At 27.4% G+C, this 18,089-nt stretch overlaps 1 protein-coding gene across 2 annotated transcripts in view; it reads left to right on the top strand.

Annotated features, from left to right (window-relative positions):
* Positions 1-18,089, top strand: part of U2af38 (U2 small nuclear riboprotein auxiliary factor 38) — a 21,046-nt gene that overhangs the window by 1,711 nt on the left and 1,246 nt on the right. Inside the window, exons 2-8 of one of the 2 annotated variants that reach the window (XM_067045963.1) lie at positions 1,141-1,228; positions 1,320-1,386; positions 1,470-1,552; positions 1,633-1,704; positions 3,160-3,293; positions 4,492-4,563; positions 16,543-16,713. In XM_067045963.1, the coding sequence (XP_066902064.1) occupies positions 1,141-1,228; positions 1,320-1,386; positions 1,470-1,552; positions 1,633-1,704; positions 3,160-3,293; positions 4,492-4,563; positions 16,543-16,713 (687 nt within the window). The remainder of the gene's footprint in view (positions 1-1,140; positions 1,229-1,319; positions 1,387-1,469; positions 1,553-1,632; positions 1,705-3,159; positions 3,294-4,491; positions 4,564-16,542; positions 16,714-18,089) is intronic. The other variant, XM_024360205.2, reaches the window with a different exon arrangement.

Genomic DNA, 18,089 nt, shown 5'->3' with positions numbered 1-18,089 from the left:
ATTATTATTATTTGTTTTTTAATACTCTCAAGTTTTATAATCTGGCACATATGAAGGCAATTTTAATAGAAATAAATGTAGACTTTATTTCTTATGTATTGGAATAATTAATTTTTGAATCCTTAATCAGCACATATACTACTAATTGAGGAATCAATAATCTTTATATCACTATTAAAAATATATTGTTGTAAAATTAAAAACACAATTGCTCTCAAATTGTTTAAATTAATTGAGTTAATAGTACAGAATATTTAAATAATCACTTTCACAGTAAATGTATTCAAAATATCCCTCTGTTTATTTTATTTATTTTCTAATTACTGGTTTTTTTTTTAAATGTCTTTCTATTGCCTGACCAATATATTTTATTTTATTTTTTTATAGTGATAAGCATATTTCTACTGGGCTGCTTTTAAAGTCATTTTTCAGTCTTTTACTCATTTGAGTGTGGTATTTACATTGTTATTATTGTTTAGACTTAAATTTCAATTTTCATTAAATCTTCAATCTCTAAATTTTCAGTAAATTAATGTCACAAAATAAAAAGCTTAAGCTAGATTTTGATGCATGCTCATTTTTTTAAATACTTGCTGCTCTTAAGTTAGGCCAATTAAGGATAATATATTTTCACTATGGAAGCAACTTATATCTCTATTTTGTCAATTTTTGTAAGTTTCCTTTTAAATAGTGAAAAAAAAGAAGATATTTTTCAAGAAGTTGGTGGGAAGTCATTTTTTACTGCTCCTTCAACTAAGTTCTTGAGTATAGTTACTGTTAACAATATTTCTTCTATTATAAATTTCATTTGTTAGCTTTCAATGGAATTTCGTTTAAACTAATATTGTCGGAAAAATTTGGCTATAAATTGTATATAAAACAATGCATATCTGAATATATGGAGAAACAACATATCACAGGTTCAGATAAATAATGAAACAACTGTAAATTTTTTCAGATTGACTTTATTGATTTTATGGGCTCCAAAAATCGATTTCAGAAAACCTTACATTTGCTTCATTATTCTTTTGGAGTAGTGATATCTTGTGTTGCCTCTACATTGATGATACTCTATTGTACTTACAAATTTGTATGTATTGAAAACTAGTTAATTGTACTAACCATGATTTTACTTTTTAGAGTAAATTGCTCCTTTTACTTCAAGATAGGAGCTTGTCGACATGGAGACCGTTGTTCCAGGATTCATAATAAACCCACTTTTAGCCAGGTGATTAAACTTTTTTTATCGGAGTGTCTACTTCAATTAAGCTCCTCAGTAATGTTAAGTTTTGTAATTTTTCTTTTTTTTTTGTTTATAGACTGTGCTACTGCAAAATCTCTACGTAAATCCCCAGAATTCAGCCAAGTCAGCTGATGGATCCCATTGTAAGATTATTTGCATGCTCTAATTATCTTATTTATTACATGTTTCTTATAACTAATTTGCTAAATTTATTCATTTTTTCAAGTGGTAAGCAATGTTTCTGATGAAGAAATGCAAGAGCATTATGATAATTTCTTTGAAGATGTTTTTGTGGAATGTGAAGACAAGGTATGTTATAACCAATTTGGAATCAATCCTTGATTTATTATCCACCATACCTGATATATACCACAGCTTACATTTTTCAGTACGGCGAAATTGAAGAAATGAACGTATGTGATAATCTTGGTGACCACCTTGTTGGAAATGTATATATAAAGGTATTGTTTTATTTTATCTTCTTATTTAGAACACTATTTGAAGTACATTTTCTATAATTATATTTAATAATTTGATTTGTACTTTAATATATTATGATCCATTTTAGTTGTATAGTTGATAGTAATCTCTGTACTAAAATTCACAAAAATTGAGGAAGTATCAATATGACAAAGATGATAGGTTTTTGACATTGGCATGTTTAAATCCTCTCATCCAGTTGCAGAATACATGGTTGTAACTATATCATAATGTATCATGTGTAACTATGTTATAATGTAACTATAACCTGATGATTAACCATTTACTGTATGAAGCTCTGGAAATTCTTGTTACTACTGCAGGATGAACGTTATATCTAACATCTTATATTGCATTATTAGTCATGTATTGAGTTGTTACATATAAAATGTTCATTTTTTGAAACGAGATATAAATAAACAAATGATGAAGAAAACAATTATATGTTTTTACCATCTTTTTCAGCACACTTTTGCCAACGACTAATCAAGTTTTTTGTACCACATTTTAAAAAGTTTGGTTCAACAAAAGCAGAAAACCCTTTTTCATGTCAATTGTAAATAATTTTCCTCACGTAAAGTTCTCCAAACTCCAAAAAATAAATGTTTGACTGTAGGAGATAGATTTGGAGAATATTGTAGATGTTGTAGAACATAGCAGCTAACAGAGAAATTACAATCTGACTGATGTTTTTGAATTCTGACATTCTTTCACCTCATGTGGTACCCAGGAATCAGACTTTTTAGTTTCTCTGATGAATGTAAAATGGGTCTTGTACCAATTTAGTCAGATTTTATCAACTACTTTTTTCACTTACCCATCCATTTGTATAATTTCCTTGGCAATTCTATATTTCAAAAATGGTTTATCCAATTTTAGAGAAAAGTAGTGATTTGTGTTGACATGATCTAATATAAATTTAACCAAAGTCCATCCAATACTTTAGCTTTGCATAGGCAAATATACTGATCGTCTATTTCACAGTGGTGCTAAGTACATTTCCACTAACTTTATTAACTATATAATTAAAGGTTCCCTCTTTTAGGAAAATTAATTGAAAAGTTGTGATTTTCCTGAAAGACATAACCTTTAATTGTATTTTTCATGAAGTTAGTTGGAATGTATTTAGCACCACTTTGAAGTAAGCCATCGATATAGCCTTGATACATCTTTATTTCAAAATTGCCCTAATTGACTCAAATTCGGTAGTTGGGGACATGGAAAAATCATTAATTTTTGAAAATGAAGAATTTCTAGAAAAGAGACTTTCAAGAGAATAAAATGAGAGGATAAAAAACAAGATAAAAATAGCTATACAGCCCTTTTATCTGGTAGATAATTCACATTATACATTATTCTGATAATCATAGTCATTCTAACTCATTACTTCTGATTGTAAGAAAAAAATAAACTAATATTCTATCAATGATATTTAGTTTCGACGTGAAGAAGATGCTGAGAGAGCCGTTAATGATCTTAACAACAGGTGGTTTGGTGGTCGTCCGGTTTATGCCGAACTCAGCCCTGTTACTGACTTCAGGGAAGCATGTTGCAGACAGTACGAAATGGGGTAAGTTATTTTGTATTTTATTTCTCTTTTAACCAGTTTGTTTTAACTTTTAAACATCTGTCTGAATCATCATATTTTGATGTGCAGGCTGAAAAAATTATTTATGTTAGTGAAATTTCATTACATAAAAAAAATTATGTTTATGTACTTAAGTTTTTACCGCTAAGCTATAGTTGTTTATATCGATAAAAAAAAGTTTAATACAAGCATTTTGAATGTGTTATGTTTGTTTTACAATTTAAACTGGTCATTATAATGCAAACCACAGTCGATCTTAAAGGATCTTTTTGAATTGAAAACATTGGTAATAGAAAATTGTTTGGTTTCCTTTTATTTTTCTTATTTTCGTTTCTTTTGAAGAAATTAATATTCCAACACGATGTTTAAATTGGCCATAAGGTATAAAATTCTTAGTTATTCTCTCAAATTTCAGGTTTTATCTTTCCTCCACTCTTTGCAAAATTTAATGTTTTGATAAATTGTATATTTAAATTTCGATAAAGACATACAATAATGTATAAGCTAATCGTTATAATATTTACTCATATATCAATTTGAATAATTTATTATCCGAAAATATAAATATGCGCTTGAATTATTTAACTGTTTGAGGTTTTTTTACTGACATCTTCATAAAACGTCTTCCTGTCATAAGAATTTTTTTTTATTGTTTGTTAATGTTTATCTGACAAAATTTTACAGATTGGCCATAATTGACTATCATATTTCGAATTTTTATTCATTAGAACATTCATTTTCTTTAAAGAGGGGTTAGAGTATAATGAAATATTTTGTATTGGAATTAATGAACACTAATTGTAATGAATACTGTTTATCTCAAATAAGTAGCATATAATGATGAAACTACGAAGGGAACCTGTCGCTTAAAGAATAGGTGAAGTTCTGTTCGGATTTATTTAGATTCTTGGGGTATATTTTTAATGGGCCCAATCTAGATTTGATCTAAACTATTATTAACATAATCTATTTCTAAATTTGTTTTCAGTTAGAATCTGCTTAATTTTTTGTTACTAATATGAGGGAGATTTTAAAAATACACTACCTCATAATACAGATTGTTTTCCAAAATACAACAAATAATTGTATTATTGATAGGTTAATTATTCATCTAAATTTTTATGTCTATACAAAGGTTTTAATTGTTTTTGAGTTCAAAAGTAATATTTGTTTTGGATAGAGTTAAAGAAAAAGAAGCTCGAGCTGCATTGAAGAGATCTTTCGAGATGTTCAGCACAGACATCCAGAGCGAGTACAAAATATTACATTACATAGTTGATAGATAATACATGTAATTTTATGCATATCATCATAATTATCAAACCTCATAACTCCAACTATCTAATTAGTAATGTTAATGTGATGTAACGAACATTATCATGCTCGCGCTAAGTACTTCCCTGGCCTTTTAAAGCTCTTTCTCTATCAAGCTAAGTGGGTGGAAATGGTTCTGTTATTGCTAAAAAAAAAGAATTTTAATTTAACAGGTGTTGTTTAGGAAAAGGAATTTTTATACCTTCACTACATTAAAATTTTCGTCTTTTTGGAATATAATGTGCTTAAAACTTTTTCTTATTCCACATTTTGACTACTGTACGAGTGTATTATCCGCAATATTTTGGATGTTAAACTTTTGCTAACTTAGAAAGGCTCTTAAAAGATATTTTATAAAACTTAAATGGTATGATCATCAGGAACTTCATCCGTGCAAAACAGTGTCAAAGTTCTATCATAACGTGTCTATGCACATTGTCGTGTCAGTGTTTCTGAGTACATAAGCTCATTGACTGTCATTTTGACATGTAAATATTGTTTAATTCATTACGGTACTTGTTGAATATGTTGACTGTCACTAGTATAAAACATTTAGTTTGCATTATATTGCCTTGGACGCCATTTAAGATTTATCTTAGGTTTTTTTATTAGCTATATTTGTGCAGCTTTAATAAAGTACATTATATTTTTATAAAAATTTGTATATATTGCTAGTAAGAAATACATAAAGTTATCTCATTGTGGCCATTCTAGGCTATTGCCTAACCTATGAGTTATCTTTTAGCTGACAGTGAACATGTTAAAGTACCAGTTGTCTAAGAAGTGATTTGAAAAAGCATAAGATATTTATGCTGTTTCTGTCACTGTAATCCATTATTACATTTCCATTTATTAATCCAGTACAATTGGAATAAATTGTGATGCTGATTTCAGCTCATAAGATTTGTCGAAGATATATTTTGTTTGAAAGACTCTGATATTAAATGCTGTCTTATCAAACTCGGAAGCCGTATATCGGGAAAATTAATTTGAATAACCTGCCTAAATTAATATGATGTAATCTAATATATCTAACATGAAACTGTTTATCTATGTTAATGTCGTTAATTATGAATGTAATTTTATTTTTCCAGGAGCCGTAACATTGTTGATTATATTGTTTCTTGTAGAGATTCATCAAAATATCTTCGTCCTCCGACAAATATTGCTAATTATCAGCTATAAAATTTCAGGATAGATAGTTTCTGGGGTTATTCAGTTCTTACTTGGCTTAAATTAATCTTTTGAGGGGATTTATTGTGTAAAATGAAAATGACTTAATAAAACATCAATTTAATATAGAATGGCCATTAATTAAGAAAGCTTATTATTCTCAGTATGTATCTTCGTTTGATAGTATTTATAAAATAGTTTTAATACCACAGATGAAAGGAAAATAAATAAATAAGCCATTGGTAAACTTACTCTCGTCTCTAATTAAAATTTTTATTTTTGTATTAAAGTTGGTTAGGGACAGTACTGTTAAAATTTTTTTTAAAATTTGAGATTGCTAACTTATTTATCTGTTTAATGAATTTAAATCTACTTTTATTGATAAAATGAGTTACGTGGTTTGTTAATTAAGGTGACCAATAATTAACTTTTAAGGTATCAGTAACAATAGTTAAGTTTTGGCAGTCTAATTCTAAATTTAGGTGAGAGATAAATTTCAGTCAATATTTTAAGAATATGTATGGTTACTATTCACATTTTCTGTTCTTAATTGAATGTTAAATGAGTGTTTTATAAAAACAGTCAAGTTATTTATTGTAATATGATATGTATTAAAGTAATTGTTATGAGAAAATTCAATTTAAAGTTGAATGTATTCACAATTGATATGAAGAAAGCTCGGTCTGAAGATGAATATAGACTGGTTTATTCAATTCTTTAAGATGTTATAGTTAGATCAGTCAGTTTTGTTCAGTTAGTCTTTGACATTCATTTTTATATATATTTTCTTCTTTCTTTTCTTTCCTTTATTGTTAGTTATTTAGCTTCTTTTTTTCTTTTTTTTCTGGACATCTAGTTCTGCTTCTTATTTATTGTAAGTAATAGGATTTAAAAAAAAAAAAAAATAGCTTAGTGTAAATGATTTTTATTTTGTGACCATACGTTTAATTAATTTTATTTAATTAGCTAAAAATAACGACTAATGAAAAGCTTTATTTGATGTTAAAGATTGAAATGGTAGTAAGATAATAATAGTAAATAGGTAATAAGATGGTTTCATTAAATTCTTTACTTTTGATTCATTTAATCATAATTTAAGTTTTGGATTGTTAAAATAATTAGGATTACAAAACCACAGTGCTTTGCCCACAAATGCTGAGCTCACTGAATAGTTTGGTTTGTGTCCATTCAAGTTCTTAAATGTGCTACATTTTGGATACGTATATCATTTATTTGTAGCTGAGCCCTAATATATTTTTCAATAATGCAAACAAATAGTTTGCTACAAAAATTATAATTACTTATTTGGGCCAGGAAATTACAATTGTGTGCGATTGCACTTCCATAATAATCTATAAATATCTCTCCCCCAACCGAACTATTTGGTTGCATATGTAGGCTCTAGCTCTGTGTTGCTGTATCCGAAATTTTGTATAGTTTATTATGTCAAATAGTAAAGTTAACTTTTGTTTAAACCAAGAATTTTTACTACCATTTTAAATTACCCTAAACAATCAACAAATTGAAAGTTAATTTATTTTGGTAATTTTTTTTTTTATTGTTATTAAAAGTGAACTATTCAAGTAATGTAAATATTTTATTTTATAATGATAATGGAAGAATGTTTTTATATTAATTTTAAATTAACATCCTTAAATCGAAAAAATTCCAAGATCACTCATCTATAGCATAGTGATGTCGTTGATTAGACCCTATTAGTTTCATCTATAATTGTTGATATTTGTGACAATGTTAATCTATGATATTTAAATAATTTTGGAATGGTCGGTTAACTACTTAGCCAAAACCCATTGTTTAATGTGTGCCATAAGTTTTTAAAGAATAATATTAATTAACTTATTCCTTAGGGGACAGTTATAAAATTGAAGGATTCTATAGAGAACACTTATTTAATTGACTGATTCCTTAGGGAACAGTTATCGAATTCTTATCATATGTTCTTAGCATAGTTGAAACGGATAGCATGCAGTGGAACATTAAATAATTTATTTACTATTATTTTTTTTAATGCTTCAACTGATTTATGTTATTTTTTTATAGCTTAGCTTGAAAAGGAATATTCTCAGCTGATCCTTCGGAGTAAACCCTTGGCTCTGTTATTTCTCGATCGATGAATCAGTTTCCTGTTACTGATATTAGGTTTTTTTTTTTTTTCAGTTCATCAGCTTCGTTACTTTTATTTTATTTCTAGTTATTTTTTCTGTTAGTTTCAAAACATGATTCTTAAAATTTATTTATTTATTTTTTTTTTTTAGAAATTTAGCCCATGATCCTTCTGGAGAGCTGAAATAAATAATCTAAAATCTTTTTATCAACTTGGAAGTGTCAAAAATTTATTTATAATTGAGATAAAATATTTTTATCATGTGCTTGATATAATCAGGGTTTTAAAGAAAAACAAATTCTACTTTCTCCATTTTTTATTATTTGCCTATATATTGTCCTTTCTATTGGAAGCCATTAGGTATGAAAAATTGTGATTCTCATATTCGCTATCAAGTACTAGATTTTATTTAATAAGTTGACTACTAAATTGAATAGCTGCCTGGTATAACCTTAAAAAGTATTTAACTTAAAGTAAATATCCAAATCTATTATAGCTGCTATGAAGAATGAATTGTTAATATGTTCATTCCAACATGAGTTTAGACTTTTTATTGTTTTACTGATCGAAGCATGCGCAGTATGGGTTTTCTCTTCCAAAATATGCAATCGGCATGCAGTGGGCGCCAGTTAAATAATGGTCAAAACTCATTTTGGAACAAATATTTTGTTTTTATGTTTAACTGGGATTATGTTGTCAATAATTTAGTTGACAGTTTAAATTTAATATCCAAATTAATTCTTTTATTCTAGTTATGACATTTAATTTTGTTTATAACATTTTTGGAAAGTCACCTTATGAAGGGCAGCTGTTCAATTGACTAATCTGTAGAACTCTTGATAATAAGTATAATGATTATAATAAAATATCGATTTTGCACTAGATGCCAATATCGTGTTTCAAATTGAAGCAGTTTACCAGGAGCATTAAAAAGTAGCCATTTTAAATGTAATAGTTTGTGATTGTACGTAGGATGTGAAGACTTAAGGGAGGGACTAATATCTTGAAAATATTATATTTTATTTGTGATATGCTCATATTGGTTTATTTAATGATATAAGAATTTATTTAATTTATAAACTGTGTAGCGTTATATAGCCTGTTGAGAATTGTATTGGGTTAACTCCAGAGTTCATCATAAGGACAAAACAGTGTTTCAGCTTTTTAAAAACTAGAAACTTAATCAAATTACAATGTTGTAGTTTTTCCTTTAATTTTTTTATCTCTTTACTGTACCTTACGAGATTTCTAACCAAAACTGACATATGTCACTCTCTCTAAAACGTAAATTTTATCCTCCTCCCTCATGGTTTATTTCACATGTGGGCAAGGTGAAAGAGGAATCATTCTAATGTAATTTAGTTTTCTTAACTCTAAAATTTATTTTGTACTTCACCATTATGAATCTTAACAGGTGATTTAGAGCAGCCCAATGTTTTTGGGAGGATATCATTCTCTGTGGTAGCTAGAAAAAAAAAGAGTTAAAGAGGGAAACTAATCGGTTACTTTGCATTATTTCGCGTAAGTGTATAGGAGCCTCATTGTTTATCGCTTTGTACTTCGTAGTGGGCCAAGTCTTTAGTTGCACCACAGAACCATTAATTGACCTTAATTTGGACACTAGATTCAAGTCAAGATTTCCATCAGTTCAACATATCATTACTACCTCATTATCAACTGCCACAGTTATTTAAATGAGTAATCATTGAACCTAACTTAATAATACGCTGCGTACATGTAAGGAAGGCTATATATCTGCTAATAGGGCATTCATTAAATTTTAACCACCTTGTATACTATCTGATTTTATGGTTCTTTTGGTTTTCATATCATGTTAAGTAAGTTTTCTTTGTAAGCATTATTTTATTCTTTGAACTTTCAGTAAATCAATGTATATTACCATATGATTATGAAGTTTGATATGGTTTTAACTACAAAGATACTAATTTGAACCGATCATTACCTCATAATGGATAAGATATGAATGGTATGTATTCCATTTACCAAAATATCTATTGCTCAATAATAGGTTCATATTTCAACTCATATTGATGTTACTAGGAACAAACTTGGAAGTATAAGATCGATTATTTTTCAATTTTATTCATCTCATTTGTAGTAGTTTTATTTTTAAATGATATGAATATTAATTTGAAACCTTTTGCAAATTGAAAAATATAATTAAAATTGTGTTGTTAGTTGTACAAAATTTGACTTCTTAAAATTGCTCTACCATTTTAATTATTTGGAAAATAACGTTTTGACCAAAAGTTTTCTTTAGCTAAATATTAAAAAAAAAAAAAAAGTCAAATATAGTAGTTAATATTTTTCTAAATTAATTAAATTGATTCTTGTGCAAACATAATAGATTTGGAATGTAATTTCTTTATAATTTTGCCTTTTTTCAGCTGATATACAATTAGTATTAGAACTGAAATTAAGAAAATTAATACTGTAAGTATTTAAAATTAATATGTTTACAGGCGGTCATTGAATACTGATTAGTTTTTACTAAGATTTTTAATACCAATTTAAGAATTGAATTTAGTTTCATACTTGTTCGATGAATCAATCAGTTTTTGTTTATTCAGAGCTAATTGATAGAATTGGATTTAATTATTTACTAATAACTCATCTTCATATTTGTGTGCATAAAATAGTTCTAATTCACCATTTTGGATTTTGCCTTATCGACTTTAGTGGGAAAATGAACTAGCTTAAATTATACTATCATTTAATGTAAATAACTTAAGTCAAATGAATACTTGAAACAAAGCAAGTTGAATTTGATTTTGCTCTGCTATGGTTTGTGCTTTGTAAGTGCTTGTATTAAACTTTTATTTTATGACCAGTAATTCAACAATATTATATTTTATTTTTGTTATATTTTCTGTTTTATATCTATGGTAAAACTGGAAAATATACTTATACATGTGATAATGTAAATATTTTATACTTATGATTTAAATATGAAGCACTTTATTTTTTGTTATTATTATATTGATGTTTATATCTGGCTTTATCATATAAAATGTCAGTTTTGTAGGTATCATTATGTAAATAAACTTATTTATTGAGTATAAAGTGATTAGTTGAAAATTATTGTTTCGAGCAGAAAATTAATTTTGAAAAGTAAATATTCAAAATCCAATTCTCTTAGTTATTGTCCATTTCAATATTAACCATGTAAAACATATAAACTAAAAGTTGAAATTCTTTAGCATCTGACATATTTTTCAAGATATTGGACTATTTTATAAAAGATATGTTTAAATTTCATGATATATGGTACTAAAAACAATGCGAATAATTACAAATAATATTTATTTTCTCGCAGACTCAAAGATTTTATTAAAATGAAATTATAAACTTTTTTAGCTTAAAAAAAAAATTAGAAGCCAAGGAATATTTTTCGATTTTTGATAAAATTAAATTAAATTACATCCACTCATATTGTATTAATGTTATCCCGAAAAATTGACATTTTGTGTGATCTTGTATTTGCAATTTATTATATATATTCATTCAGATTCAGTCATTTCTAGTATGATATGACAAAATGAGTAAAAGTAAATACAAAAGAACATGAAATTTTAATATACACATACTTGTTTTTTAAATGATTGTTCATTTATTTAACTACAATATTTATTAATTATGAAGTTATATTTCATATAAGTACCAAAATTTAGTTTAAACCATCCGATTAGGGTGGAGTGGGGAAAAAAACCCAAATTTTGTTTCAAAATCAAATTTCTTTTTTTATTTTACCCCACCTAATGAGGCAAAGCTAGAAATTGTGCTGCCTTCTATTCACTTAAAAACAAACAATACCTTTAGTGGGGTAAATCTGAACAAAGCCCTAAACCACCCACCATAGTATTATATTTAACTTTGGATTTAGCCTCCATTTTGGAATGGAAAAATAAAAAAAAAATTCCGATGTGTTTGATCCCTGGTGTTTAATAAAAAAAAACAGTAATACATGGTTCACACAGTAGGAAAGATAACAACTTAACACCTCCCTTGCAAATGATAAGAGAGAACAGGTTAAAAATGGTTTTCAAGGGAAGGAGTTCAAATTCCTTTTTTTTTTTTTCAAACTATGGCTGTATTGGTGTAAATCCAAACAATGCCCTCTGGAAAACAACCAAATTGGTACACTTAACTTTTGTTTTAGCCTCCATTTTTTATTTCTAAATGGACCTTTTTTTTTTCCCAATGTGTATGATCACATGTTAAAACAGGAAGCACATGTGAACCATGATAGCTATCCCAAATTTTGATTAAATGATAAAAAAGATTTATTTTAATAACTTTTTTCTATGGTATCTAGTGAATGTTGTTTTAACTTTTAAACATAGGTAGTATTATATTGTTTATTGATATTTATTACGGTTCAATGTTATGGTTTGAATTTGCTTGGGACCAGTGTGTATTGGTTAGTGATGACACTAAGACTGTGCATTATTTTCTAATTGATACCAGTAGCTTTCATTAATGCTTTAAATTAAATTAATAAGCATATGAATATTGAACAATTTTCAAAATGTTTTGATAAACAAAATTCTTAATTAATGTTGATCTTTACAAGTTATTTTATCTAACTATTTTAGTCAAAAATATGCCATAAGTCATCTCAATTATTTTAGTCATTATTGAGACTCCTTTTTATCATTTTATTTTATTTTATTTTTTGTATAATATTTTTTTATGCTAATTAAACTTCTTCAGATTTCTATGTTCAAATCTTATATCATTACAAATTATTCATAAAAAAAAAAGTTTGACGAGTATATGGATCATTACAGTTACCTCGCTATTTATAGCTTTTTTTCTTTTTTATTTAGCCTTATTATTTTTAATGTTTCTTTTTCTGGAAATTAACATATTTCTGTTGTATATGTTATTATCTAAGTTTCTAAGGTAATGATTTGTTGTTATAGAATAAAATCTACAGAACTATATACCCTAAACTATTGACTGAAGTAAAAAAAAATCCGTTTTCCTCTCTTATGAAAATAGCTGATAGAATTTGATAAGATTGATAATGGGCCAACGATATATCAACCTTGACAGTCCCTGAACATTTCATCAAAATTGGATTAACAGTTCAATCTACTATACCCAAACATATTATGGACTTAAGACCAACAGACAAACGTGTAATTAAATTTGTTCCTTCATTTCTAAAACATATAATGTAAGTGGAAATTTCGGATTCTGAGAACATAGTTATTCCCTGCATGAGTACAAAACTTCCCTCCCTACCTTTAGTGATGAGGAAACAAAAAAAGCAAATATTTAACTACAACTTTAGGTTATAAAACTAATATAAGGTTTTCCCTAAATTATTGTACAATAATTTAGTATATAAAACAAGTAGAATATTTTTCCTACAGTTAATTATAGAATCTTTTATTACAATTAACTAATTCAATTATTTCTACTTTGACATTTCCAAGTTCTAATTGATTGACAATAATTCTGTTTAAAGCGTTTAGATTAAGAAATGATTCAGCTCTTCAGGTTATTCAGAATTCATTACTATGATATGAAATGAAAAATCTTTCAATTTCATTCAAAGTACTTTAAATTTAGCTCATTTTCTTTTAAGCAAGTTTTAGTTTTTAAATACTACTGTTTTTTAAATATATCTAAAGTGTAGGCTGTTTTGTAATATTTCAATGATTTTCTTATATGCTTCGGAAAGTGCTGTTTTAAATTGAGATTAATATGCTGCTTCTTCATTTCTAAGTAAAGATGAAGAAAATGGATTTCTTTAATTCTGAATTACAAGTCCACAGCGTGCCAATAGTATCGGTCATAGAGCTGACATTGATTGAAGGTGCTCGTAGAATGCGTGGAAGAAAGATATTCTTGCTTTTATGTTAAGTTTAAAAAGTTTTCTGTTTATTTAAGTATTTAAAAAGAAATGACAATGTATAAACTTGTAATTTTGTTTTATAAGATGATCAACTTCTATTTTTTTGTATGGGACAATTAAACAATAATGCGTTGCTCTGTAAAACAAAAATTTATTTTAGTATAGTTATAAACCAAAAATAATACAAACTATTCTTCTTGTACAATTAACACTAACTCATACCCGTGAAGCAAAGAAACAATATTACAAGTTTATACGTTATGTAATTCCTTTTTAAATATCTTAATTACACTTTGTAACCTTAACAGGTAAGTAAGACTAAATCTCCCCATGCACTCTATGAGCATCTTCATGTATTTCTGGCTCTATCACTGCTATTGGTGGGACCTTAAGCTTGTAATTCAAAATTATTAAGAAATTAATTTTCTTTACATGAATATTTATTTTTATGGCAGTGAGTAACTAATTAAATTTCTTCAAATGGGAAAATATAAACTTTTTTAAATATGAAAGCATGAAATTAAGCAACAGCGAAGATAAACGATAAAGTATGGATAAAACTTCATAGTTAAGTCATAATCGCCTCTTTCCTTCTTTTTCTCTATTTGATAGTTCAATTAAACTTTGTTACTTTAGATAGCTGGCTTCACCTTTGTTTATTTGTGGCTATATTTTCCAGTTTGCTAATTTTTATTTAGCCTCTCCTATTAATCAACCTTTTTCTTTTTTTGTTTTATTTTTTATTGTTTTTTTCTTTTTGAAACATCAATTTTTGTCCACAACCATGGCATTCATGTTTCATGAAAGATGCCTAAAATTATAACTTCATAGTTCATGATTTTTAGTGCAGTTTAATTGTTGCTATCACATGATCCTCTAAGCTGATTAGTTAGCTTGTTCTAAAAAAGTATGTTCTGCCTACTCAAATCTGCGATTATTTCTTTGATGGATAATGTTTGTTTTTCTTCTCTCTTCAATGTTCTCAATCTGTTTCTTCGAGATAAAGAAGACAATGAGATGTATAAGATGGATTTTGAATTCTATAAATATTTTTAGCCATGAAAAAAGGCTGTTTCTACTTTGGTATTTCAATTGGTCGGTAATTAAAAGTTTACTTGTTTCCAATGAACGGTAAGATTTAATTTTTTATAACAAAATTAAAATAATTATAGTAGAACCTCGCTAATTTTATCTTGATGAGACCAGAGAGTAGACTGGAACGGCTCAAAGGGTGTTACGACCTTCTGAATTGACTAAAGAAAGGGGGGGGGAAAGAAGGCATAATTTAATAATTAAAAGTTAAAATTTCTTTTTCCTTCACTACCTTTAGTACTTTCTATAGGTAGTATTTTAATAATAGCTATGAATACTTTTACTCCACCGAGGTTTTATCCCGAATCAAAAATTGTCCAAGTTCATTGGCAGTAGCCATCATGTAAAATACTTCTCTTTTACTTTCACATGTTATATAATTAATTTCCTCTCAATGATTGGTCCTAATTTATCATGTTGTACAAGTGTCAAGAAGTCAAATTTCAAAGTCAAAAACTCATTTTTGTCCTGTCACTTAAGGCTGTCAATATTTTCTTTTAACGAAATAGTCTTGTTTTTTATTAAGACCTCATTTTTTCATTGTGAAAAAATACTGTAATAACTACAATGTAATTAAAATATATTAAATTGTAGGAAGATATTCTGAATGGCAGTCAATAAAGGTGCAAAATAGCAGAAAAAACTATTTACTGTGAACCAATGTTCGCAGAACTTATCCGGATTGAAAATATATCAAGTTTGAAATAGTTCACTTCACCAGGCCTTGTTTGGAGTAAAATTAGAGAGTACCTAGCAAAAGAGTAGAAAGTATTTCAATTGAACTAATGCTTTCTGAGAAATTTTCATTGTGAACTCACAAGGAATTGGGATTTCGTGATATGGTCAAACTAGTAAAAGTAACATTAGCGAGGTTCTACTGTGTTGTTTATTATTCAAGTTGTACAATCTGATTGTAGCACATGAAATGGTCATATAATATTATTAGATCATGCTCTTTTCATTTCATCAAATATCCTCCCTGACTTCTATAAAAAAATTTCATTGTTGTAACAAGAAGTGGCTAACTTTAATTTTTAAGTCTTGGAGGTTTCACATTGTTTGTTATGCCTGATTACCACAAATAGTGCTTCTTTGGCAGCTAATTATGTTTTAAAAACGAGTCACAAATCAATATTTTGTTATTGTATTAACTCGTATGATATTATTGATGACACCTCTTTGACAAAACACTTCATGTGGTACCACCAGATATTATAATTAAGTTTAGATAGTTTTAGATTTAAAATGGTCCAATATCCTTTTTAAGTAAAGCTGCTTTACTTAAACATTCATTTATTTATTTAAAAAATCCAGTTATCTTACCTCTCCTCATAAATTGAATAGTTAGAATTCTCCTCATTAACCAGAAAATAGACATTTTCTTCATAATAAAAAAATTAAATCTATTTCTAAATAATTAATTTTTAGGTGTGGTTCTGTTTTAGGTTTTGTTGAATATTACTGTTTTTTTAATGTTATTCTAATTCTAATTTAATTTATATCAATTGTCAATTCATTCGTATGAAATATGTTTCCTAATATTGTTAAAATTTTAGTTTCCAATGTATTCCATTTAAATTTCATTATCTATATTTAATATTTAGAACCTTATATGCATATTTTTTTTTATATTTGTTCAGGGAATGCACTAGGAGTGGATTTTGTAACTTTATGCATCTGAAACCTATTTCAAGAGAATTACGGAGATATTTGTACAGCCGTAGAAGGAAAGGTGGTGGTGGTGGTGGTGGTGGTGGTGGCGGTGGAGGAGGCGGCGGAGGGGGAGGAGGAGGCGGCGGCGGTGGAAGGAGGTTTGTATTGTCTAATTTATTTTTTATTTACTCGTGAATTAGATGTATTGTAAACATTATTAAATAGTGTTAAATTTCAAATGCTTCTTTCCAGTAGAAATACACTTTTTAACTTAAGGTCTCCGGAGCCCTAATAGCATTAGTGCTCAAAAAAAGAATCGTCGTAGTGTATGAAACTTAAATTGCATATTTAAGACAGGTATATGCCTGTGATGTCAGCAATTTTTTCAATTAAATCCACTCACGGGAAATGTCACTTTTTATCATTGATTTTACATTTTGTTTTACAGTTTTCTGGAGAAAAAAAAAACAAAGTTCCAACTATTTTGATAAAACTTGTTTTATAAATGTACTATTAAATGATCGTTGACATTAGCTTAAATTTTCATAATTTCTGAGTAATGATTAAGGCTAAGATTTTTATGCGATTGCATATTTTGTTTCCATACATTTTTTAAGCCACTGATCAAAAATCTTTTTGAATTGATGTACTCTAGATGCAATTAGCCAAGTTAAATTTAGCTTATTTGGACTATTTCAGTTCACAATAAATAAATCAAAAAAATAAAACACAAAAATGAATATGAAATTCCTGATTGCTTTGGAAGGTGCATATTTATTCAAATTAGTTTGTTATAACAAGCACTACCCTATTATCAATAATTCACTTCTAAGACTCCACTCGCTTTATTAGTGTGATACTACACTAATAATGTTGATCAATAGAAGTGGAATTAATTATTTCATTTTCTAGAAATGAAATATTTTATTAAAATTTTATTAATAATGACCATGCGTTCTTTCTTATAGCTAAAGATTAATAATGATCAAGCTTAAGCCAAAAAATATTAGTTCCAGAATAATAAAAATTATACAGTGTAATATCGATAATTCGAACTAATTGCTGCAGAGGAGTGTTTGGATTACAGAAAGTTTAGAAAAAGTGGAGTAAAAAAAATTCAACAATATGAATGTACATAACTATTTTTATTTATTTAATTTTGCTTTTACATATTTTTACATTTTATTAGAATTTCGAGAGTTTGAAGTTATAAAAAAATCAGAAATTAAAAAAAAAATGTTTTCTTTTACATCCGTAGCAATTTTAAGTGATGATCTAATTTGTTAAAACTATAAGACTGTATTAGAAGATTGCTTATTGACTATGTGTATCAATAAATGATATTTTGTCCGGGTCCGGTCAAATAGTAAATTGCTGTACTATTTTTATTTGAGCCAACGTTTCTGACTTTGACTTCCGTCAAAACAGTCCGGACGAAGGCCTGCAACGCAGGGTGAAACGTTGGCTCAAATAAAAATAGTACACCAATTACTATTTGACTGCACCTGGACCAAATCCCATTTATAAGACTATG

This window comes from Halyomorpha halys, unplaced genomic scaffold (genome assembly GCF_000696795.3).
Source record: "Halyomorpha halys isolate HHAL.00 unplaced genomic scaffold, Hhal_1.1 Scaffold104.1, whole genome shotgun sequence".
Classification (NCBI taxonomy): Eukaryota; Metazoa; Arthropoda; class Insecta; order Hemiptera; family Pentatomidae; genus Halyomorpha; species Halyomorpha halys.
The sequence above is the reverse complement of the archived record's forward strand: the minus strand, read 5'-3'. Positions and strand labels throughout refer to the sequence as shown.